General features: G+C 41.3%; 2 protein-coding genes across 3 annotated transcripts in view; one reads left to right on the top strand and one right to left on the bottom strand.

Moving 5' to 3' along the window:
* LOC116478027 (ubiquinol-cytochrome-c reductase complex assembly factor 6) overlaps window positions 1-339 on the bottom strand; it is a 22,058-nt gene extending 21,719 nt beyond the window's left edge. Inside the window, exon 1 of the mRNA XM_058424727.1 lies at window positions 214-339. The gene's annotated coding sequence lies outside the window, so the exon portion shown is untranslated. The remainder of the gene's footprint in view (window positions 1-213) is intronic.
* On the top strand, window positions 136-23,733 carry TDG (thymine DNA glycosylase). 2 transcript variants are annotated; one of them, XM_032168848.2, is made up of 10 exons: window positions 136-320; window positions 11,486-11,628; window positions 14,409-14,647; window positions 15,472-15,541; window positions 17,379-17,514; window positions 17,716-17,798; window positions 17,875-17,969; window positions 19,311-19,482; window positions 20,225-20,350; window positions 21,862-23,733. In XM_032168848.2, the coding sequence occupies exons 1-10, from the start codon at window positions 298-300 to the stop codon at window positions 21,999-22,001; spliced, it is 1,227 nt and encodes a 408-aa protein (XP_032024739.1). In that variant the 5' UTR covers window positions 136-297; the 3' UTR covers window positions 22,002-23,733. The 2 variants fall into 2 exon arrangements, with proteins under 2 accessions (XP_032024739.1, XP_032024740.1); XM_032168849.2 differs by lacking the exon at window positions 11,486-11,628.

Below are 23,733 nucleotides of genomic sequence, written 5' to 3'. Positions count from 1 at the left end.
GCGGAGCTGGGGCGCCCAGCGAGAAGGGGGTGAGCGTGATTGGGCTGTCCTGCATCACGTGACGGCCAGTACGCGTGGGATTTGGCTCCGAGGAGGCGGAAGTGCAGCACAGAAAGTGGGTCCGTGGGGGAGGGTAGAAGCCTGGGGGAGGAGCTTGAGTCCATCCACTGGGTACTGCCAGCCATCGGGCCCAGGTCTCTGGGGTTGTCTTACCGCAGTGAGTACCACGCGGTACTACAGAGACCGGCCGCCCGTGTGCCTGGCAGGTGGAGCCGCCCGCATCAACGGCCTCGGGGAATGGAAGCGGAGAACGCGGGCAGGTAATTCCGGGGCCAGCGCCGCCCCTCCCTTGCGCCCCTCACTGCGGGGCAGGCTTGCTGGCGAGCGTGCGCACGCAGGGGTCTTTTAAATCCCAGCCCGAATACAAAGGCCGGGGCCGCGCGTGCGCACTGTGGCCTGCTCGGCCTTTCCTTCCCTGGCTGCGGCGGTGGCGGTGGAGGTTGGGGCTGCTCTGAGGGTTACCTGGTGCACCTGGACTCTTCTTTGGTTCCCCGCGATAACCAGTTGACTATAAAATATATTAGTAAGCATTCAGCTGTCTTTGGTTAATGTGTCTTTCTGGATGCCATTCTTGGCTAGAAGGGTTTTCCTTCACCCTCCATTACCACGCAGAGAGCTGTAAAGATGAGTGTCGAACATTTCCAGCTCCAGGAGTTTTCACTTTAAAGTTGGTTGATTTGTTGCGGCTTCCCTCCCAAAGGCCTACTGAAAGCAACGTTAAGGGTCACGGGTTAGATAATTTTGTTGTGGGAATATGTATACCACTCTCGAGTAGTCAATCTAAAAATAACCTTTGAGTTTTCCAGTGGTCTTGGGGACGATCTTAAGAATCCGTTTTTAAAAAGTCCTTTGGGGGAGTCCAGAGAAGGATTTGCAAAAGTAAGAGATTTAGGGACTTGAACTCCTGGCGGAAAACTAAATTTTAAAAAAAAGATGGGGTGACAGTTTTTTAAAAGATAAAGAGTGATGATTTACATTGAAATTAAAAGAAAAAAACCTATGCCTAATGAAGAATTATCCTGAATCTCAGTGGCTAATGGGAGCTGAATTTAGGCAATACAAGGGACTTATATGGGCCTCTTCATGTCTGTAAAGTTGGCATGTCTGGAATCTGATTCTGACATGCCGAGAATTGGTGTTACCTAAACGGGCACACTAACCAAAATAAATTAGAGTTTAGGAAAAGAGATATATGTAGACAAAGTGTGGACTTTATCTTGACTTTGTGGATCAGGTCCTGGAATAAATTACTCCACTTCTTTCCCAGAAGAACTTTACAAATAAGAGAATTCACCAAAATTTGTGGAAATCTCTCTCTCATAACCTTACTTAAGAGCAGAACTGAAACTTGGGCCAAGAATAAATGACACATTGTAAGACTTTATTCAGGGTCTTACAGCAAAATAGTAGGACTTCAATACACTGTTTAGCTCAAAGCTGTGTCATGTCGGCCTGACTTCATCCAAAAGGCTATAGACCAGATTTTATTTTGCCTTGGAAAGCTTTCACCTTCAGGAACTGTGGAAAATTCTGTGTAATGTTGTGAAATGACTCAGACCCCAGGTAATCCTTAAGAGAGTAGTTCTCTGTCACCCTTGACTGTGCTAATCAAGAAATGTAATGTGGGATGTGAAAAAAATAAATTTACTTTTTTTTTTTTTTGAGAGAGAGAGAGCCTTGCTCTGTTGCCCAGGCTGGAGTGCAGTGGTGGATCTTGGCTCACTGCAACCTCCATCACCCGGGTTCAAGCGATTCTCCTGCCGCAGCCTCCCAGGTAGCTGGGATTATAGGCACCTGCCACCAGACCTGGCTAATTTTTGTATTTTTAGTAGAGACAGGGTTTCACCATGTTGGCCAGGATGGTCTTGAACTCTTGTCCTCAAGTGATCCACCTGCCTTGGCCTCCCAAAGTGCTAGGATTACAAATGTGAGCCACCGCACCCAGCCGACTTTTTATTTTAGAAGACTAATTTCAGATATTCAAAGAAGAAAATTCAAATTCCATGAATGCAGACTTTTTTTGTTTGTTTGTTTGTTTTTGAGACAGAGTTTCACTCTGTTGCCCAAGATGGAGTACAGTGGTGCGATCACCCTTCACTGCAACCTCTGCTTCCCAAGTTTAAGCGATTCTCATGCCTCAGCCTCCCAAGCATCTGGGACTACAGGTACCCAACACCACACCCAGCTAATTATTTGTATATTTAGCAGAGACAAGGTTTCACCATCTTGGCCAGGTGGGTCTTGAACTCCTGGCCTCAAGTGATCACTTTGGCCTCCCAAAGTGCTGGGATTACAAGCATGAGCCAAAGCGCCCAGCCTAGACTTTATTTCAATGGCAAAATAGTTCAGGAGTCGTAGAAAGTGCTTACAGTCAATCAACCAGACAGGAATGAAGGAGGAATTTTCTAAGGGTGCTGGGTTGTTTCCAGTGACCTCAGGCGTGAAAAAGAAGACATTTACCGAAGATGGAAAATAGGATGCCAAATCAAAAGTGACTGGAAGAGAGTGGCATGGTCCACTAAGAATACAAACAGGAAAGGTTAACCCTTGAATGAGAGTAGACTTTATAGAAATGTTAAGGAGACTAGGAAGGACTGTTTTGGTTAGATGCTGACAAGAAGAAGAATAAAAAAGATTTGGGTTTTCTGCCCAGTCTACTGGCATGGTGGCAGCAGACAACAGAACACCTAAGTACTTTGTTCTGATTTGGATTTTACATCTCCTATGTTAGCAAAATGATTGTCTGACTGGAAATGGCAGAATGAATATCTGTAAGGCTTAAAGCTCAAGACCAATGAAGGCATTTAGGAGAAGTTTCAGGTGTTCTAACAGAACCATACGCTCTGGCCTGCGTCTGTTGTATTTCAAGGAGAGGCCAGATGAAAGCAGTGTTTGAGGATTTGTAGCAAACGTAAGGGGCCTGGAAATAAACACATGGGTTCCTGTTCTTCCAGAGGTGGAGTCTGTCCTCTATTGGCATTGATCCTGAACAAAATTTTTACTTATCAATGGTTACTGAGCATTTTTAAAAGAAACTAATTGACCGGGCGCAGTGGCTGACGCCTGTAATCCCAGCACTTTGGGAGGCCAAGGCAAGTGGATCACCTGAGGTCAGGAGTTCAAGACCAGCCTGGCCAATATGGTGAAACCCCGTCTCTACTAAAAATACAAAATTAGCCGGGCATGGTGACATAACTAGTGACCACTACACTACAGTATCAGTTCAGAAAGAAAGCAAGACCTATACTAGACAGGCAGCATCAGAAGGATGCTGGCAGGAGGTACCTACAGTAGTCATTATTATAGCAAATTATTATATACCAGGTACTGTTTTGGATGTTTTACACATGCCAACTAGCTTAATCCTCCTAACCAATTATTAGGTACTATTCCCATTTTACAGATGTGGAAGCAGGGCATAAAGAGATTAAGGAACTTGCCCGCAGAGCTAGTAAATGGGAGAGCTGAAATTTGAATCCAGATGACCTAGCTTCAAAGTCTGCTTCTCTAGCTAGCATATGTGCTTTACTGCCTCTCTTAGTGAGCAAGATGGAGATGGACTGATGGCAATCCAGTTAGGTGAAATAAAAACCTGGCTTACTACTGAAAGAATCGGGCAGACAGAAGAGAAGTCTGTACTCATATGCCATGTATCTTTATCCCTAACTTTGTTCCTTTCAGTACCTTAACGTCAGGGTGCTGATGGCATGGTGATAAAATTTGTGAGTGACCCAAGCCTGGGAGGAATTTGTGGAATTAACTGATTGATTGAATCAGAGTCCAGATAAATCCTGACTGACTGGAATGGTGAATCATCTTTTACAAAGAAGAGGCACAATACTATACTCAGCTGCAGAAAAATCAGTGATAAAGTGTGGAATGAAGGAGAAGTGATACAAGGACAGTTTTCATTGATGGGAAACTCGGTGTGAATCAACAGTATAATGTGGGTGCCAGTATAGCTAGTGTCATGGGTTCTGCAGTTTGTCTCCAAAATGAGCAAGTTGGTAGCCCTGCTCAGTTTCAGGCTGATGAGGCTTTATCTGGAGTTTTGTTTGATTCTGAGCACCAAAAAATGACCAAATACTGAAGAAATTTGAAATCATACTACATGAGGAATTACACTATTTGAGGAATACTGTATGAGGACTGGCTTATTCTAAATCTTTATATTTACAGTTTCTAGTAGACTGTACATATGGTGAATACACAGACCTCCATCTAGCAATACCAAATGGAATAATAGTTATGGTGCTATTGCATCATAATTTACATAACCAGACCCCTTTAGTTGAGCATTTGGATTATTTAGCCTTGTTCATTATTTTGTAAGTTAGGTATGGTATATGCTTTTTTTAAGTGAAGATAATAAAATGTATTTAGAAAATAGCAACTTAAGCTGGGTGCAGTGGCTCACACCTGTAATCCCAGCACTTTGGGAGGCCAAGGTGGGAGGATCACTTGAGGCCAGGAGTTCAAGACTAGCCTGGGCAACATAGTGAAACCCCATCTCTACAAAAAATTTAAAATTTAGCAAGGCATAGATGCATGTACCTGTAGTCCCAGCTACTCAGGAGACTGAGGTGAGAGGACTGTCTGAGCCCAGGTGTGTGAGGTTACTGTGAGCTATGATAGCACCACCGCACTCCAGCCTGGGTGACAGAGCCAGACCTTGTCTCTTAAAAAAGAAAAAAGCAACTTAAATCCCTAAAATAGTGTAAAATAATTGAAGATAAAAGAAGTTGGAGTCATTAATTTTAGAGAAAACCTTAAAAATTTAGTTTTTTGAAATACAGCAAATCTAGCCAGGCATGGTGGTGTGTGCCTGTAGTCCTAGCTACTCAGGAGGCTGAGGCAGGAGGATCACTTGAGCCCAGGAGTTAGAGGCTGCAGCCAACTATGATCATGCCACTGCACTCCAGTATGGGTGACAGAGTGAGACCCCATCTCTTAAAAAAAAAAATAAAAAAATAGCAAATCTGAATTAACTGGACTTCTTAATGAACTCTATGTGTAGAGTGTGTGTATGTGTGTTTTGAGAAAGACTATCAGAAAGTATAGTCGACCTTCCATATCTATGGATTATGCATCTAAGAATTCAACCAACTGTGGATTGAAATTATTTGGGGAAAAAAAAAGACAAATAACAACATTAAAAAATGATACAGATAAAAAGAATGCAGGATGACAGCTACTTACATAGCATTTACATTGTATTAGGTATTATAAGTAATGTAAAGATTATCTAAAGTATATGGGAGGATCTGCATAGGTTATATACAAATACTATGCCATTTTATATCAAGCGACTTGAGCATCCTTAGATATTGGTATCTGTGAGGGGTCCTAGAACCAATCCCCCATATACGCAAAACTAGGTACATACCACAGTCCATTTTTAGAAAGACTGATTAGTAACTAAAGGATGACTGTACACAGTTCATCAGTTCCAGGCAGCTATAAAAAAAACAATCTAGCCGGGCGCAGTGGCTCACTCCTGTAATCCCAGCACTTTGGGGAGGCTAAGGCGGGCAGCTAATGAGGTCAGGAGTTTGACACCAGCCTGACCAACATGGTGAAACTCTGTCTCTACTAAAAATACAAAAATTAGCCAGGCGTAGGCACCTGTAATCCCAGCTACTCAGGAGGCTGAGGCAGGAGAATCGCTTGAACCCAGGAGGCGGAGGTTGCAGTGAGCCGAGATCGCGCCATTGCACCTCAGCCTGAGCGACAGAACAAGACTCCGTCTCAAAAAACAAACATAAAACAACAACAGAAAAACAATCTATGAGTGCTGCAGTTCAACAGAAGGTAAGTGCAAATGGGGGCTAGGAGAGAAAAGGGGGTAAACAGGAAAATGAGGGAGAGAGAGAAGTAGTGAAGAATATTTGAGACTAAGGTGAATGATGGAGAAAGAAAAGTGAACAAAGGGAAATAAAATCACTCATGCTTGTAAGTTTAACATCAGGAAGTTATACAAAGTAGAAAGTCTTTGGGGTCTGTTTTGAGTCTAGACAGATCTAGTCCTATTTCCTATACGTTGTCCACATATGTAGAAATCACTGAATCTAATTCCTCATTTTCATGGTGAGGGAATGGATACCCCGAGAGGATAAATGACTAAATGCTCTTTGTTACTGTCCTTTTCATAGAGTTATTGCTCAGAAACATTGCAGAGTTCTGGATTATAAAGTAGCAACGATCATTATGCATACACAAATGGATTTAAGAAATATCCTCACACTGAGGTTGAAACAGGTTTATGCTGCTTATACATTTAGTTGTTATTACAATAGAAGACAAAATTATCCAAAACCCCCCCTTTTTTTTTAGACAGAGTCTTGCTCTGTCGCCCAGGCTGGAGTACAGTGGCACGATCTTGGCTCACTGCAACCTCCGCCTCCCTGGTTCAAGCAATTCTCCTGCCTCAGTCTTCCGAGTAGCTAGGATTACAGGCGCATGCCACGACGCCCGACTAAGTTTTGTATTTTTAGTAGAGATGGGGTTTCACCATGTTGGCCAGGCTGGTCTCGAACTCCTAACTTCGTGATCCACACCCCCCTTGGCCTCCCAAAGTGCTGGGATTACAGACGTGAGCCACTGCATCCGGCCAGTTATCCAGAACTCTTGAGTTAACTAGCATTCAAGTTTATGAAGATTTTTGTGTAGATGTAATGATTGCTTCTGCCAAGTGATAAGAATGTTGTAATCCACCATCTTTCTTTTATTCTGGCTTTTAGGCAGCTGTTGAGGTAAACAAGCTAAGTTTAATGCTCAAAGATAGTGTATTCCTCAGAACTAACACATTTTATTTTCCATAGGTTTATTTTTCTTTATCTGTTCTAATTTAACTTTTGTAAAATGCCACAGTCCATTTTTAGAAAGATTAAGGGATATATCATTATTATAGGTAAGTTTCTAGGTTTCTTTCAAACTTGATATCTAATACAAAAGTTCAGATTATTTTTCCTTTTTATTTTTCACTTTTTATTGAGCCAACTGTGATTTCTAGAATTTTGATTTTCAGCTTCTGAACCCCAGAATTTCTGAAGATGCTTAATGACCTCCGACTATACTAAAAGTTTTGAAAAATTTTTTTAAAGAATCCTCTTGTAATGTGAACGGTGTCTCCCTAATTGATGTATTTTCAGTTTGCATTTTCATGAAGTGCTCAAAATGGGACATGTGAAATTCTGAGAGCAGTAGTAAGAAACATGGGAGAGTGGTAGGTAAATTGCCTTCCTGACCATGTGACAGTAAAAACACGTTTCATGCTTTTTTTTTTTTTTGGAGACGGAGTTTCGCTCTTGTTGTCCAGGCTGGAGTGCAGTGGCATCATCTCGGCTCACAACAACCTCCACCTGCTGGGTTCAAGCGATTCTCCTACCTCAGCATCCCGAACTAGCTGGGATTACAGGCATGCACCACCACGCCCAGCTAATTTTGTGTTTTTAGTAGAGACAGTGTTTCTGCATGTTGGTCGGGCTGGTCTCGAACTCCTGACCTCAGGTGATCCGCCCGCCTTGACCTCCCAAAGCGCCAGGATTACAGGCGTGAGCCACTGCACCCAGCCACATCTCATGCATTCTTTTGCTCACTCATTTATTGTCACCGTATGTCTTTGTTTCTATATATTCAAGCTAAATCAAGATGCTATTAGAATCTCGGGAAGCTGCCACTGACCACAGTCAGAACTTGCAGTTTCTTTAGTTGGAATTGCCATAGGACCACTGCTCAAGACTTCCAGATCTAACCTAGCCATATCCAACTCATCGTTAGAATATTTGCATCATGAATGGTGAACAACCAATATTTCTTTTTTTTTAGGTCTCCTGCTTTTTTTTAGACAGAGTCTTGCTCTTTCGCCCAGGCCAGAGTGCAGTGGCGCGATCTCGGCTCACTGCAAGCTCCGCCTCCCAGGTTCACGCCATCCTCCTGCCTGAGCCCCCCAAGTAGCTGGGACTACAGGCACCCGCCACGGCGCCCGGCTAATTTTTTGTATTTTTAGTAGAGACGGGGTTTCACCGTGTTAGCCAGGGTGGTCTCGATCTCCTGACCTCGTGATCCGCCCGCCTCGGCCTCCCAAAGTGCTGGGATTACAGGCGTGAGCCACGGCGCCCGGCCTAACAACCAATATTTCAACAATTTATTGCATAGAGCTACTAATAATTAGAAAACTATGAAAAAAAGGACATTTTTGTGCCAGGTATGCTTCTAAGCATGGTTCTACATCTTAACTTCTAGTCCCTGTCTACATATTTTCCCTTATGTGTAGCCTTAGTTATACTATTTTGTATCTTTTCTGTTTTAAAATATAAACTCTTTCCTGTTCTTTTACATAATATAAATAAACTTAATTTTTTAGTAGCTGCATAGTATTTTCTCATGTTAATGTATTATAGTTTACTAAATCATAACTTTATGTAATTTGTGAACAATAAAAGAAATAAAACTCTTATGATACAGGTTAATCTCTTTCTCACTCATTCTTAATCTTTGCTTTACCAACCTACCCTTAAAGATAGCAGGAAGTGGAAATGCCTCTCCAGTGGTTTGTCCATTGGGATTGGGCTTCTGTTTGTCTTGAGCTGCCAACATTTAGCCCAGCTGCTTTGGGTGGTCTGTTATCCTTTGTCTCCCCAGGCCATTTAAGCTTATCCAGGAAATGCTTTAGTTTGCCTTTTTTTTTTTTCCTGTTAACCATTTTATTGAGCTATGATTTACATACTACATAGTTCATCCATTTAAAGTGTACTCATTTGCCCTCTTTTGTTGTTGTTGTTGTTGTTGAGGGAGTGTCTCGTTCTGTCCCCCAGGCTTGGGTGCAGCAGTGTGATCATCGCTCACTGTGACCTTGAACTCCTAGACTCAGGCAATCCTCTTGCCTCACCCTCCTGAGCAGCTAGGGCTACCAGCATGTACCACCATGCCCAGCTAATGTTTTAAAATTTTTTTGTGGAGGTGGCGATCTTGCTGTATTGCCCCAGCCACTCTTGAATTCCTGGCCTCAAGTGATCCTCCCACCTTGCCCTCCCAAAGCACTAGGATTACAGACATAAGCCACCGTGCCTGGCCTCATTTCCCTTTTTAATCTGCTTTCTGAGCTTCCTGTTCTCTTTCAATGAATGTCATAGAGAATAAAAACTGATTAGTAGAGTATCTTGCCATAGAAAACCTGACTTTTGCCGGGCACGGTGGCTCATGCCTGTAATCCCAGCACTTTGGGAGGCTGAGGCGGGTGGATCACGAGGTCGGGAGATTGAGACCATCCTGGCTAACATGGTGAAACCTGTTTCTACTAAAAATATAAAAAAAAAATTAGCTGGACGTGGTGGTGGGCACCTGTAGTCTCAGCTACTCGGGAGGCTGAGGCAGGACAACGGTGTGAACCCGGGAGGCGGAGCTTGCAGTGAGCTGAGATTGTGCCACTGCACTCCAGTCTGGGCAACAGAGCGAGACTCTGTCTCAAAAAAAAAAAAAAAAGAAAAAGAAAACATGACTTTCCTCTCCAAATAGTAAAGCAAACTTTTCCATTTTATTTTCTACTGTTTTTCTTCTCCTGCCTATTTAATGGCGTTATTTGGCATTTGCTGTAACTTGAGTTTCATCAAATATGTGTTTATTTCCCTGGTTTTATGCTAATAGCGACACATGAGATAGTGGTTTAAGGCCATGAAAAGTATTTTTTTAATTGTTTTCTTTGAAAGCCCACATTCTTTCCTTTGAACAGAATACTTTGAACAAAATTTAAATCGTGTTCAGAAGAGAGGTTTAGAGGTTTTTTCCTTCATAAATTCAACACATATTTACAAAATATCCATTTCACATTCCTCTTTAGTGACTGAATCTGTTTTGTGTTGCTATTTCAGAATACCATAGACTGGGCAATTAATAAACAGTAGAGGTTTTCTTGGCTCCTATTTCTGGAGCCTGGGAAGTCCAAGATGGAGGGGCTACATCTGATGAGGGGCTTCTTGCTGCATCATAAAATGGCAGAAGGAATCACACAGTGAGGCAGCACTTGTGACAGAGAGAGGTAGGAAAGGGGGTTAAACTCATCCACTCATTGTGTTATCAGGAACCCTCTCCTGTGATAATAGCATTAACCCATTCGTGAAGGCAGAGCCCTCCTCTTGACCTAATCACCATTTTTTTTTTTCTTTTGAGGCAGAATCTTGCTCTGTCACCCAGGCTGGAGTGCAGTGGTACAATCTCAGCTCACTTCAACCTCCGCCTTCCAGGCTCAAGCAGTTCTCCTGCCTCAGCCTCCCAAGTATCTGGGACTTCAGGTGCATGCCACTGTGCCCGGCTAATTTTTATATTTTTAGTAGAGGCGGGGTTTTGCCATATTGGTCAGGCTGGTTATGAACTCCTGACCTCAGGTGATCTACCCTCCTCGGCCTCCCAAAGTGCTGGGATTACAGGTGTGAGCCACTGTGCCCGGCCTTGTCACCTCATAAAGGTCCTACCTCTCAACACTTGCATTGGGGACTTAGTTTTCAACACATGAACTTTGGGGGACACATTCAAACCATAGCAGTGGCAAAAAAAAAAAAAAAAAAAGCCCTAGCCTCAACAAAACAACAAAAATACCACCACCAATAAAAATCAAATCTAGGCCTGGGTGCAGTGGCTCACATCTGTAATCCTAGCACTTGGGGAAGCTGAGATGGGCAGATCTCTTGAGCTCAGAAGTTCAAGACCAGCCTGGCCAACATGGCAAAACCCTGTCTAGACAAAAAATAGAAAAATTAGCCAGGCATTGGGGCTCGCGCCTGTAGTCCCAGCTACTTGGGAGGCTGAGGTGGGAGGATCACTTGAGATCTGCCACCTCAGAAGTAGCAGTGAACCAAGATGGCACTACTGCACTCCAACCTGGGTGACAGAGGGAGACCCTGTCTCTACACACACACACACACACACACACACACACACACACACTAATGAAAAAATAAGTAAAGAGGCAAATAAAAATAAACTAAAAGAGAATCTTAATTAGATTGGAGGGGATCTTCAGGTGATTAAATACTGAAGGATACAGAAAGTAGGGGCACAAATTGTATTTGGGGACATCTTAACCCTGTATGGGTTGATAGACCTTTCAAGTCTGTCTACTAGAAAATTCACTCAAATCTTATTTCGGAGAAAGTATGGGCTGACTTGACAGGACTGATGAGTTTTATCAGTGACACATCTTATCATTTAAATAGTGCAAGAGTTAATGGTTGGTTAGTAAACACTCAGTAAAGGTTGGTGAACATGTACATACAGGACTAGATCTCTCCTCTGTAATCCACTCTAAATAAATACTTCAGTTTGCTTACAAAATGCTTAATACTGTACTGAAGATTTTTGTACAGCTGATCATTTGGATTTACATTTGGGTAATTTTATCATTCCGTCTCATGCTTCATTATTCTTTCAGCTATTCCCTTCAGCAAGCTCAAGCTTTTTATACATTTCCATTTCAACAACTGATGGCTGAAGCTCCTAATATGGCAGTTGTGAATGAACAGCAAATGCCAGAAGAAGTTCCAGCCCCAGCTCCTGCTCAGGAACCAGTGCAAGGTAGTTTCACCATGAGAGCTTAGAAAATTCAACATCGGATCAGCCAGCTTATTTAAGAAAGGGTTTCATGGTGAATTTTAGCTCTATTTTAGTGTTAAAAAGTCGAATCCACTTTTTAAGTACTTAGTGTGTGCTAAGCACTGATAGGTTCTGGGGAATAAAAGAACATGGGTCCTGCCCCAAAATATCTCATAATCTAGTAGAGAAAAGTAATAAGTAAATACACGTTACAGCTCAGCACAGTATGTAGTGAAGAGGGGCATAGAATGAATGCCCTGAAAGCTTACGGGGTTGGCTTCTAACTCAGACTGATGGCTCAGAGGCTGCTTCCCAGAGCAGAGAAATAACACCAGGGCTCTGAAACTCCAGCGATGTGGAGGCTTCATCCCCATAAAGATCAGAGTAGGGACATGTCCAGGCTGAGGGAGCTACACGGGCTGGGCACAGACACAGAAGCATGGCACGGCCAGAAACAGAGCAATTCTGTGTCCTTGGAGTCTGGGATGTAACAAGGAAATGGTGAGAAATGAGGCTGGATGGGGACAGTTGAAACTTTTTTTATCCCAAAGAATTTATATTCTATCATGAAGGCAAGAGGGAGCTGTTGAGAGAATGTAAGCAAGGGATTACTTACTTGATTGGTGCTTTACAAATTAGTCTGGAAATATTAGAGAAGATAGATTGGTTGGTAGACAACAAGTCAGAACTTGGAAGCAGGCCGGGCATAGTGGCTCATACCTGTAATCTCTGCACTTTGAAAGGCTGAGGCGGGTAGATCACCTGAGGTCAGGAGTTCATGACCAGCCTGGCCAACACAGCAAAACCCCGCCTCACACAAATTAGCCAGGCGTGGTGGCACACGCCTGTGTTTCCAGCTACTGGGGAGGCTGAGGCACGAGAATTGCTTGAATCCTGAAGGTGGAGGCTGAGAGGCTGCAGTGAGCCAAGATTGCACCACTGCACTCCAGCTGGGCAATAGTGCGAGACTCTGTCTCAAAAAACAAAAACAAAAACAAAACTTGGAGACAAGGAGTGGATTAGATGGATTAGAGACACTGTTTGAATAATCTAGGGGAGCACTGAGGAGGACCTGAAGGGGTGGAGAAAGAGTTAGGAAACACTTAGGAGGTAGAATTACCTAGCCATGGCTAATGGGTTTCATGTGGTTGGGGGGAGCATGGCAGGGTAGTGGGGGAGAAAGGGGAGTCCAGAAGTAACTACCAGGTTTCTGGCATTGGCATTTGGTTGGAGGAGGTGCCATTCACCAAGACAGAGAATTAGAAGAAAATAATGGGTTTCGGGGATGGGAGAGTGGATGGGGAGAAGTTAATGATTTTCTCCAGTGTAACAGTATTTTATGAGAAATGTGCTCAGGGTTTCGGTTTATGATTGCAGGAACACATCTAATAACTCTACCTCCACATTAGGACTTCCCCAGCTACATGCCAATGATGGTGGATCCGTTGGCAATAGGGAGTGGCTAAGACAATGTGAGGCAGAAGAGAGGAGGGACTGACTGCCTGTATCCTGCCAGGCTTGATTGGGGAAACGCCAAAGAGGAGTAGAATAGGGTAGAGGCCTGAGTAGTTAGGAGAAATGTTAAATAATTAAGGGTAAGAAAATCAGGGCTTCCTGTTGGGTAACTATAGGTCAGTGGTTTTCAATGAAGGGTGATTTTGCCTTCCCAAGGGACATTTGACATTGTCTGAAGACACTTCTGATGATCAAGACTGGCAGGTTACTACTGGCATCTAGTGGGTAGAGATCGGGGTGCTATTAAACATTCTGTAATGTGCAATACAGCCACCCACAACAAAAAATTATGCAACCTAAAATGTCAATAGTGTGGAGGTTGAGAAACTGCTTTACGTCGTGAGGTTGGATCCCTCCTCTTGCCTTTTGAAAAGTACTGCCAGCCCAGAGATGTTATCCTGAGCACCCCTAAATTCCCCTCTTCAACTGTGTATGGAACAGAATATACCTTATCTCTAAAACAAGCCCACAAGCCATTTGTGTTTTTCTTTTTTCTTTCTTTTTTTTTTTTTTTTTTTTTTGGACAGAGTCTTGCTGTGTTGTCCAGGCTGGAATGCAGAGGCGTGATCTCAGCTCACTGCAACCTCCACCTCTTGGGTTCAAGCAATTCTCCTGCCTCAGCTTCCTGAGTAGTTGGGATCACAGGTGCACGCCACCATGCCTGGCTAATTTTTGTATTTTTAGTAGAGACGGGGGTTTCACCATGTTGGCCAGGCTGGTCTCGAACTCCTGACCTCAGGTGATCTGCCTGCCTTGGCCTCCCAAATTGCCCTCCCAAAGTGCTGGGATTACAGACATGAGCCACCATACCCGGCCCATTTGTGGTTTTCTACTGGGGAAATTGAGTTAAAATGTTTCCCTTCCTTCCTGTTTCTCTATTTTTCTGTTCTTGTTTACTTAATTATTTATGTATTTACATTTAGAATTTATATAAAATGATACATAGATACTTTGTATCCCTGAGGAGGTTAAGATGCCAAGTAATATTGTGTGGAAAATAATAGTCTGTGATTATTCTTCCCAGGAACAGCTAGCAGGGGAAGGAGAGTGGCGTGGGGGATTGCATGAACCCAGTTCTAGGGTGAAAGAAGGGGAAGATATTGCAGAGGAGACTCACGTTGGGACTGTAAGAACTTAATTTTGGGGAGACAGGTACAAAAGGTGCTAGTTGGGTAACTTTTCTGGGAAAGCTGCTAAAGTTTCTAAGTTAAGATTTTCTGCATTTCTGGAAATTATTTGTGTTTCAGAGGCTCCAAAAGGAAGAAAAAGAAAACCCAGAACAACAGAACCAAAACCAGTGGAACCCAAAAAACCTGTTGAGTCAAAAAAATCTGACAAGTCTGCAAAATCAAAGGAAAAACAAGAAAAAATTACAGACACATTTAAAGTAAAAAGAAAAGTAGACCGTTTTAATGGTGTTTCAGAAGCTGAACTTCTGACCAAGACTCTCCCCGATATTTTGACCTTCAATCTGGACATTGTCATTGTAAGATCTTTGTCCTCGTTGGATTTTATAAGTAGTATTGGGGGATCAGCTTTACTTAACAGTTGTCCTTGCAAATAGCATTTTGCTGAAAAGGACCATTTCTAAGAATCCTTTTGGTGGTAAATGGTGTCACCTTCATGAGGTTGTGTTATAGGAGAGTGTTTAAGAGGGTGGGCTCCAAATTTAGACTGTCTGGGTTCAAATCCTGTCACAAGTATAATCGTGGATAATCCTTATTAACCTTCTAAACACCAGTTTTCTCACTGATAAACCAAGGGTGATAATACCACCCCCCTGATAGGGTTGCAAGTAAATGAGGTAATCCATGTGAATCACTTCAACTGAATGATACCTGTGGAGACTTCATAAATGGTAGCACTGATTTTAAGCTCTTATTTTTCTCAGTAACTGTAAGAAACATCAGCATGTGAACAATTGTGTAGGTGATGTGGAGCGAGCTTCTTGCTGAAAGTTGAGAACCAGAATTGTGGCTGGACATGGGCTCAGATTGATTGATTGTTCCAGGACCTCTCTTACCAGACTCAAAGCAGCCCAGTTGGTGAGGGTGAGAAGGCTGGGATCATAAAGGAGTCAAACTGGTTTTTTAAAATAACAGCAAAACTTTTAAAATAAAGAAAATCTCTTTCCCGTATATGAAATACTTTGTTCAGATCAAGAATAGTAATTGATAAATGATATTGCTTATGATGCTGGATTAAATTTGTATTTTAATCAACTCAGTTTTGTCCACCACTCCTCCATAGAAACGCTAAGGTTTAGGTCCTGCTTCTTAAGATGAAATGTCTAATTGTTTTGTTTTATAGATTGGCATAAACCCAGGACTAATGGCTGCTTATAAAGGGCATCATTACCCTGGACCTGGAAATCATTTTTGTAAGTGGTTACCTTTTCAATTAATTTACTTTTAAATTAGATATCTTTGTTAACAGATTTTTTCAAAAAAATGTGTTTTTGAAAAGAAAGAGACTGTAAATATACATTCATGTTTCATGTTCTGTGTGTGTGTCTGTACATGAAAATAGGGTTTGAAATGATATGTCACTGTTAACATTTTAGTCTATGAGAGTGGAGGGATGTGAATAAGAGTATTTTCTCTTTTGTTTGAATTGAACTGTTTCTAATGAGCTGTAGTACTTTTTTTTTTTTTTTTTTTTTTTGAGACAGAGTTTCGCTCTTGTTGCACAGACTGGAGTGCAATGGCACGATCTCGGCTCACCGCAACCTCCGCGTCCCAGTTTCAAGTGATTCTGCTGCCTCAGCCTCCCTAGTAGCTGGGATTACAGGCATGTGCCACCACGCCTGGTTAATTTTGTATTCTTAGTAGAGACGGGGTGTCTCCATGTTGGTCAGGCTGGTCTTGAACTCTCGACCTCAGGTGATCTGCCCACCTCGGCCTCCCAAAGTGCTGGGATTACAGGCGTGAGCTACAATGCCCAGCCAAGTTGTATTACTTTTTAAAAATGATTTTTTAAAAATTGTTATCTATAGGCATAGTAACGATAGTATAGTACATCTTTGTGGCAGTGCAGACGTAATACTAACTTTCCCAGATTTCTGGTGATTATTTTCTAGGAGAGCATAAAATAGTAGTAAAGACTCATATTTTTAAAGTGAGTTTTAAAACCAAGTGTTGGCTGGATCTGGTGGCTCACGCCTGTAATCCCAATACTTTGGGAGGCCAAAGCAGGAGGATCACTTGAGGCCAGGAGTTTGAGACTAGCCTATACAACATAGCATGATCTCATTTCTACAAAAAATAAAAATAAAAAATTAGCTGAGTGTTGTGGTGCACACCTGTAGTTCCAGCTACTACGGAGCCTGGGTTGGGAAGATTGCTTGAGCCTGAGACGTTGAGGCTGCAGTGAGCCATAATTACTCCACTGCATTCCAGCCTAGGTGCCAGAACTAGACCCTGTATCAAAAAAACAAATACAAGAAAACAAACAACAAGCGTAACTACTGTTGCATTGCCTTCTCTATATAAGTTGTCTTGTATGTAAATCATCTTACCTTATACTGCCTAATAGATCAGTGTATGCAATATACTCTCAGGAAATTCTAATTGATTATCTAATAGTAACATTCAAAACATTTAGGGCAACTGATAGTAATGTGGTTTTGGAACTAATAATAACATATTGTCCCTATTGGTTTAAAAAATTCCTTTTTTAGGGAAGTTTGGACTTTTAACTTTCTTCACTGTCAAGGTGTTTGAGTGTTGTTAGTCTATTGCTGTATGTTTATGTGTGAGGTGGTGGTATCACCAGTTGTAAAGCAAAATAGTCTCAAAATTTCCTAAACTGAGTTGCTATATATTCTTGGGCAGGCATTTGCCTCAACCCCCTGTGAAAAGGAGATAATAATAGTATCTCGCAAGATAATTATGATGATTAAATCCAGGCGCTGTGGCTCACACCTGTAATCCCAGCAGTTTTGGAGGCTGAGGTGGGAAGATCACTTGAGCCCAGGAATTCAAGACCAGCCTGGGCAACATGGTGAAACCCTGTCTCTACAAAAAATACAAAAATTAGCTGGGTGTGGTGGTGTGCACCTGGGGTCCCAGCCACTCAGGAGGCTGAGGTGGGAGGATTGCTTGAGCCTGGGTGGTCGAGGCTGCACTGAGCTATGATCATACCACTACACTCTAGCCTGGGTGACAGAGTGAGACCCTGTCTAAAAAACAATAAATAACTGAATTTTCATTTTACAGGGAAGTGTTTGTTTATGTCAGGGCTCAGTGAGGTCCAGCTGAACCATATGGATGATCACACTCTACCAGGGAAGTATGGTATTGGATTTACCAACATGGTGGAAAGGACCACGCCCAGCAGCAAAGATCTCTCCAGGTAAGTACACAGCATTTGTTTTTATGGGTTGGAACCTTGAGTATGCTGGTGCCCCAAATATTCTAGGAACATCATATGTATCTAGTTCAAGCTGAGCTTAACAAATTTACTATATGCTCTTTCATTGAAAGCTGTCTGAATTTAGCATATTATAAATATTGCCATATTTATATTTTTGACTACTTTTTAATTCAATTTTAGTAAAGAATTTCGTGAAGGAGGACGTATTCTAGTACAGAAATTACAGAAATATCAGCCACGAATAGCAGTGTTTAATGGAAAATGTAAGATTTACTTTTACATTTTTTTTTTCTTTGCTAACATTATGGGCAATGTAAATATGTTTGTATTTCATTTTAGGTATTTATGAAATTTTTAGCAAAGAAGTTTTTGGAGTAAAGGTTAAGAACTTGGAATTTGGGCTTCAGCCCCATAAGATTCCAGACACAGAAACTGTAAGTCCCTAAAATTGAATTTGTAAATCAGCTAAATGTGAATTTTTTTCTAGATAATTTCCTTATTTGTCCTATCCATTGTGATTTATACCATGCAAAACAATTACACTGTATTTTGTTGAATAATATCTATACATCAGCTTTAACTAATAGTTGTAAATTAATTCAAATACTACTAGGGTTTATTAGAAAGAAAAACATTTGACAGCTAAATGTCTTGATGTTGTTATTCAGTGAAAATATTGAGAGGAACTGGCTCATATACTACATTCAGAATACATTTAATGGCATGTAGTTGTCAAATTCAAATGGTTTAGCCCTAGTACTCAGTTGTGAAACAAACATGGAAACACAGACATGAACCTGATTAGGAAAACTAATTGCCCCATTTATATATCTTAGCTCACCTTCATTTTAGAGCCATATAAATAATACAACCCAGACAAGCCTCCAGCCAACCTAACTGGCATTCAGTACTGTTGTCTTATACACAAAGGCATCATGAAATAACAGTGTTTTTCAAACTGTCATCTCTACAGAGCTTCTGCAGCCATTTGGTTTCCAATTTTGCTTCTTAAATGTAGTTTTAGGTTTTATTTACAACTTTTAAAAAACAACACAGTGCACAGATTTACATGTTATATATACAACATTTTAACTGATGGAGAAGCAAATTTGCTGCCAGGTTTTTGTGGAAACCTAAAAATGTTTCTGCCACCTACATATATTTAAACTTCTCCTTTAAAATTGTTTTTGTTTATAATTTCTTATAAACATGCAGTTGATGAGTTTTATTATAGCACCGGTTTTTGCTTAGATAAAGGCCAACCTTTGTCTACTTGGTTAAAATTGTACAAGTTCACTGCTTCCTGTAGAGTACTGTATGATTCTCTGTTACATGCCATTTGGAGGCCGGGCATGGTGGCTCATGCCTGTAATCCTAGCATTTTGGGAGGCTGAGGCAGGTGGATCACCTGAGGTTAGGAGTTCGAGACCAGCCTGGCCAACATGGTGAAACCCCATCTCCACTAAAAAATACAAAAATTAGCCAGGCATGGTGGCGTGTGCTGTAATCACAGCTACGTAGGAGGCTGAGGCAGGAGAATCGCTTGAACCCAGGAGGCAGCTCATTAGGCGGAGGCTCATAATTTTTCTACTTACTGACTTGGTAATAAGTCAGTATTACAAATTCAAACTTAAACGCAACTACTTTTATTGATTTTTACATATATTTATATGTAGTTAAGTTATTAACCCAAATAAAGACAAATATTCTAATCTCAATGAGTGAATTCAATAGAATTATAAGATTTATGAAATTATAAAATGTTGTGATTCTAGCTCTGCTATGTTATGCCATCATCCAGTGCAAGATGTGCTCAGTTTCCTCGAGCCCAAGACAAAGTTCATTACTACATAAAACTGAAGGACTTAAGAGATCAGTTGAAAGGCATTGAACGAAATACAGATGTTGAAGAGGTGCAATATACATTTGACCTACAGCTTGCCCAAGGTATGTTACTGTCCTCATTCCTTTTATTCATTTTGTGTGTGTGTATATATACACACATATACATATATACATATACATATATACATGTGTGTACATATATATACACACACGTGTGTATGTCTATATACATATTTACACACATAAGTATGTATGTCTATACATATGTGCGTATACATACACATATACATATGTGCATACATTACAGAAAGTATGGTATAGATTTAAAAGCAGGAGAAAAGAAAACAATTATATTTGCAGCCAGAGTGCTCTGATAATGGATAATTATCACATGCACACACAGATATTATCACATACTCTGATAATGGATACACACACACACACACACACATTACAGAAAGTATGTTGTGAATTTAAAAGCAAGAGAAAAGAAAACAATTATATTTGCAGCCAGAGTGCTCTGATAATGAATATTAATCACTGTTAAAATCTCCTTTTACCAAGGTCTTCCCTCCACTCTGGCACTTCTGCAGATAATTCACCTGCAGAGTGCCAGAGCAGAGGGATGTGAGAAATATTGTACCCTATGTAAAACTGAATGTAAGCGGTTTTTACAATTCTTATGTGTTTGTTTAGTATATGCTATAAGTTTAAAAGATTAATAGAGATGTATCTCAGTGTATATGAACATTCAACAAAAAGAATTGTTCATGATTTCTGAATAAAGCTACTTTCAAAATTGTTGTACAAAATCAGATTTGAATCCTTTTTACCCTCCTCACAGAGGATGCAAAGAAGATGGCTGTTAAGGAAGAAAAATATGATCCGGGTTATGAGGCAGCATATGGTGGTGCTTACAGAGAAAATCCATGCAACAGTGAACCTTGCGGCTTCTCTTCAAATGGGCTAAGTATGTTTCCCTCCACATGTGTATTCCTTTCAAAGACGGTTTGGTCAGGATTGGGGGGAAAATTTTAATAGAAGGAGAGTAAATTATTGAAGAATGGGAATGGTAATATGAAATTTTATTTATAAGTGACTAATAGTGAAAAATTGATCGTTATTTCACGTTGGATTACACAGACTTTTACAGTACATTTTCTTTTTTGTTTGTTTGTTTTTGAGATGGAGTCTCGCTCTGTCACCCAGGCTGGAGTGCAGTGGCACAATCTTGGCTCATTGCAAGCTCTGCCTCCCGGGTTCACGCCATTCTCCTGCCTCAGCCTCCTGAGTAGCTGGGACTACAGGCATCCGCCACCACGCACAGCTAATGTTTTTTGTATTTTTAGTAGAGACAGGGTTTCACCATGTTACCCAGGTTGGTCTCGATTTCCTGACCTCATGATCTGCCCACCTCGGCCTCCAAAAGTGCTGGGATTACAGGCGTGAGCCACTGTGCTCGGCCCACAGTGCATTTTCTTTTTTTTTTTTTTTTTTTGAGACGGAGTCTCGCTCTGTCGCCCAGGCTGGAGTGCAGTGGCGCAATCTCGGCTCACTGCAAGCTCCGCCTCCCAGGTTCACGCCATTCTCCTGCCTCAGCCTCTCCGAGTAGCTGGGACTACAGGCGCCCGCCACCACGCCCGGCTATTTTTTTGTATTTTTAGTAGAGATGGGGTTTCACCGTGGTCTCGATCTCCTGACCTCGTGATCCGCCCGCCTCGGCCTCCCAAAGTGCTGGGATTACAAGCGTGAGCCACCGCGCCCAGCCCACAGTGCATTTTCTTTGAGTCATGAAATGTAGGCCATCCTAGTTGCATTTTCCTCCTTTAGTAACAAATGAGTCCTGTATCTGAAAATAGAACAGAAACTTACAATTGTATTCAGGAAGCTTGCTTAACTATTTTAATAATAATTCTCCTTCACTAGACTGTTAAAATCTCCTACTTTGATCATTTAAAACTTCCAGGCCGGGCATGGTGGTTCACGCCTGTAATCCCAGCACTTTCAGAGGCCAAGGTGGGTGGATCATTTGAGGTCAGGAATTCGAGACCAGCCTGGCCAACATGCTGAAACCCCGTCTCTACTAAAATATACAAAAATTAGCCGGGCATGGTGGCAGGTACAGTCCTAGCTACTTGGGAGGCCGAGGCAGGAGTATCACTCGAACCTGGGAGGCAGAGGCTGTAGTGAACCGAAATCACGCCACTGCACTCCAGCCTGGGTGACAGAGTGAGACACCATCTCAAAAAAGAAAAAAAAAAAACTTCAAATAAGCTGATGTGATGGCTCACACCTGTAATCCCAGTGCTTTGAGAGGCTAAGATGGGAGGATCACTCAAGCCCAGGAGTTTGAGGCTGCAAAGTGCTGTGATCGTGCCACTGCATTCCAGCCTGGGCGATAGAGTGAGACACAGTCTCTATTTTAAAAAAAGCAAAAATTTCGAAATGGCATAAACTAACTTTGTTTTTCTTTTCTGGCAGTTGACAGTGCGGAGTTAAGAGGAGTATCGGCTTTCAGTGGCATTCCTAATGGGCAGTGGATGACCCAGTCATTTACAGACCAAATTCCTTCCTTTAATAATCACTGTGGAACACAAGAACAGGAAGAAAGCCATGCTTAAGAATGGTGCTTCTCAGCTCTGCTTAAATGCTGCAGTTTTAATGCAGTTGTCAACAAGTAGAACCTCAGTTTGCTAACTGTTTTATTAGTATTTTACTCTAGTGGTGTAATTGTAATGTAGAACAGTTGTGTGGTAGTGTGAACCGTATGAACCTAAGTAGTTTGGAAGGAAAAGTAGGGTTTTTGTATACTAGCTTTTGTATTTGAACTAATCATCATTCCAGCTTTTTATATACTATATTTCATTTATGAAGAAATTGATTTTCTTTTGGGAGTCACTTTTGATCTGTAATTTTAAAATACCAGTCTGAATATTTATAGTTGATTCTTAACTGTGCATAAACCTAGATATACCATTATCCCTTTTATACCTAAGAAAGGCATGCTAATAATTACCACTGTCAAAGAGGCAAAGGTGTTGATTTTTGTATATGAAGTTAAGCCTCAGTGGAGTCTCATTTGTTAGTTTTTAGTGGTAACTAAGGGTAAACTCAGGGTTCCCTGAGTTATATGCACACTCAGACCTCTTTGCTTTACCAGTGGTGTTTGTGAGTTGCTCAGTAGTAAAAACTGGCCCTTACCTGACAGAGCCCTGGCTTTGACCTGCCCAGCCCTGTGTGTTAATCCTCTAGTAGCCAGTAACTACTCTGGGGTGGCAGGTTCCAGAGAATGCAGTAGACCTTTTGCCACTCATCTGTGTTTTGCTTGAGACACGTAAATATGATAGGGAAGGAACTGAATTTCTCCATTCATATTTATAACCATTCTAGTTTTATCTTCCTTGGCTTTAAGAGTGTGCCATGGAAAGGGATAAGAAATGAACTTTTAGGCTAAGCAAAAAGATGCTGGAGATATTTGATAATCTCATTTAAACTGGTGCTTTATGTACATGAGATGTACTAAAATAAGTAATGTGGAATTTTTCTTGCTAGGTAAATCCAGTAAGCCAATAATTTTAAAGATTCTTTATCTGCATCATTGCTGTTTGTTACTATAAATTAAATGAACCTCATGGAAAGGTTGAGGTATATACCTTTGTGATTTTCTAATGAGTTTTCCATGGTGCTACAAATAATCCAGACTACTAGGTCTGGTAGATATTAAAGCTGGGTACTAAGAAATGCCATTTGCATCCTCTCAGTCACTCCTGAATATTCTGATTTCATACATACCCAGGGAGCATGCTGTTTTGTCAATCAATATAAAATATTTATGAGGTCTCCCCCACACCCAGGAGGTTATATGATTGCTCTTCTCTTTATAATAAGAGAAACAAATTCTTGTTGTGAATCTTAACATGCTTTTTAGCTGTGGCTATGATGGATTTTATTTTTCCTTAAGTCTAAGTCAAGCTGTGTAAAAGTCATTTATGTTATTTAAATGATGTACTGTACTGCTGTTTACATGGACGTTTTGTGCGGGTGCTTTGAAGTGCCTTGCATCAGGGATTAGGAGCAATTAAATTATTTTTTCACGGGACTGTGTAAAGCATGTAACTATGTATTGCTTTGGTATATAACTATTGTAGCTTTACAAGAGATTGTTTTATTTGAATGGGGAAAATACCCTTTAAATTATGACAGACATCCACTAGAGATGGGTTTGAGGATTTTCCAAGCATATAATAATGATGTTTTTCCTAACATGACAGATGAGTAGTAAATGTTGATATATCCTGTACATGACAGTGTGAGACTTTTTCATTAAATAATACTGAAAGATTTTAAAATTCA

This window comes from Hylobates moloch, unplaced genomic scaffold, assembly GCF_009828535.3.
Source record: "Hylobates moloch isolate HMO894 unplaced genomic scaffold, HMol_V3 SCAFFOLD_12, whole genome shotgun sequence".
Lineage (NCBI taxonomy): Eukaryota > Metazoa > Chordata > Mammalia > Primates > Hylobatidae > Hylobates > Hylobates moloch.
The sequence above is the reverse complement of the archived record's forward strand: the minus strand, read 5'-3'. Positions and strand labels throughout refer to the sequence as shown.

Bases quoted from the DNA above. Each gene is read 5' to 3' on its own strand.
- TDG (XM_032168848.2), top strand. From the start codon at position 298: ATGGAAGCGGAGAACGCGGGCAG. The intron at 15,542-17,378 runs GTAAGTGGTTAC...TTCATTTTACAG, and splicing joins TGGACCTGGAAATCATTTTT to GGAAGTGTTTGTTTATGTCA. The intron at 17,970-19,310 runs GTAAGTCCCTAA...TTGTGATTCTAG, and splicing joins AGATTCCAGACACAGAAACT to CTCTGCTATGTTATGCCATC.